The sequence below is a fragment of the Tupaia chinensis genome, unplaced genomic scaffold, assembly GCF_000334495.1.
Source record: "Tupaia chinensis unplaced genomic scaffold, TupChi_1.0 Scaffold000691_1, whole genome shotgun sequence".
NCBI lineage: Eukaryota > Metazoa > Chordata > Mammalia > Scandentia > Tupaiidae > Tupaia > Tupaia belangeri.
Genome location: NW_006160214.1, coordinates 145556 through 146802, shown reverse-complemented (window position 1 = coordinate 146802; position 1247 = coordinate 145556). Strand labels below are relative to the sequence as shown.

Genomic DNA, 1247 nt, shown 5'->3' with positions numbered 1-1247 from the left:
TGAATTTCAAGTTCCACTAGCTGAGGAGGTTCCCACAAAGGAAGCCCCTGTTGAAGTTCAATCTCGATCAATTGAGGAGCCTCCAGTAGGAGAGGCCCCTATTGACAAACATCCTTCACCAGCTGATGTAGCTCTTACTGAAGACTTGCCTTTACAAGAGAACCCTTCTGAAGTTCTGCCTACACCACCTGAACAAACTCCTGCAGATGAAGATGTGGCAAACAATGTGTCTACTGAATTGCAATCATCACAGTTAGCTGGCAACCCAACGGTAAAATCGGGGTCAGTTGTTTTGGAAGGTGATAAAAATTTTAACAAGGATTTAGAGACAGATCCTGTTCCTGAAAATTTGTCTAGTACCAATGAAGACTATATTTCCACTATTAATATAGAGGGTGTCATTCGTATACAAAAGAGCTCCTCCTAAGCTGTCATCAGGTCCAAAATTAGTTAACAATCAGCTATTAAGTGGTTCTGGAATTACATATTTTAGAAAAGGGTAGGAATCTTGAAGTAGTTTTGTGAATAGAGTAAATGAGAGACAATCCATGACTTGCAGAGAAGGTTGGAAAATGAACAATAAAAACTATAGAAGTTTAAAATTACTTGTGTTATTTTTATTCAAATCCAAAGTGTGTAAAGTATCTACTTTGAAATGATGTAAATTTATGACTGAATCCAGTACTTAAAATCTTTTCTACTGTAAACCCTGTTGACTTGGCAATCATTTTATTTTTTCTCTGACTTCCCTTTATAAGTACATTTATACTTATAAGGAAATAACATCTAGTGGAAATGTTACTTTCTTTTCTGCAGATCTGTCATCACTTTAAATTTCTTGAGCTTTAGCTACATCTAAAGTAATAGTATTCTATCTCTTTCCTTATTGTAATTCATCATATATCTTACTTTTTTTCTACTCAGTTCCTTCTGAGACAAGCATTGTTTTCCTGGATTCAGTCTAAGTGCTTTTCCCTATCTTGCATATTTTAAATTTCAATGTTTGGATAGAATTATGATTTTTTTCACAAAAATCTTCATTTAATTGAAATGCAAATGACCATAGATAAGTATTTAAAGATAAGTATGTGAATACAAAGAAAATTTGCTTAGATAGTCTGAGGGTATTTTTGTTCAGTCTTATTAAAAAGGTTTTGAAATTTTTTTCCATGTATGTACCCTTGTGAGCACAAGGCATGGTTAAAAAAAAAAAAAAGGGATCTTGATGCTAGGACCTACCACAGCTT

At 33.9% G+C, this 1247-nt stretch overlaps 1 protein-coding gene across 1 annotated transcript in view; it reads left to right on the top strand.

Moving 5' to 3' along the window:
* The window catches only part of FSCB (fibrous sheath CABYR binding protein), a 3449-nt gene extending 2877 nt beyond the window's left edge, over nt 1–572 (top strand). The window contains exon 3 of the mRNA XM_014592447.1: nt 1–572. Within this exon, the coding sequence (XP_014447933.1) occupies nt 1–427 (427 nt within the window). The 3' untranslated portion in view covers nt 428–572.
* The last annotated feature ends 675 nt before the right edge of the window (nt 573–1247 follow it).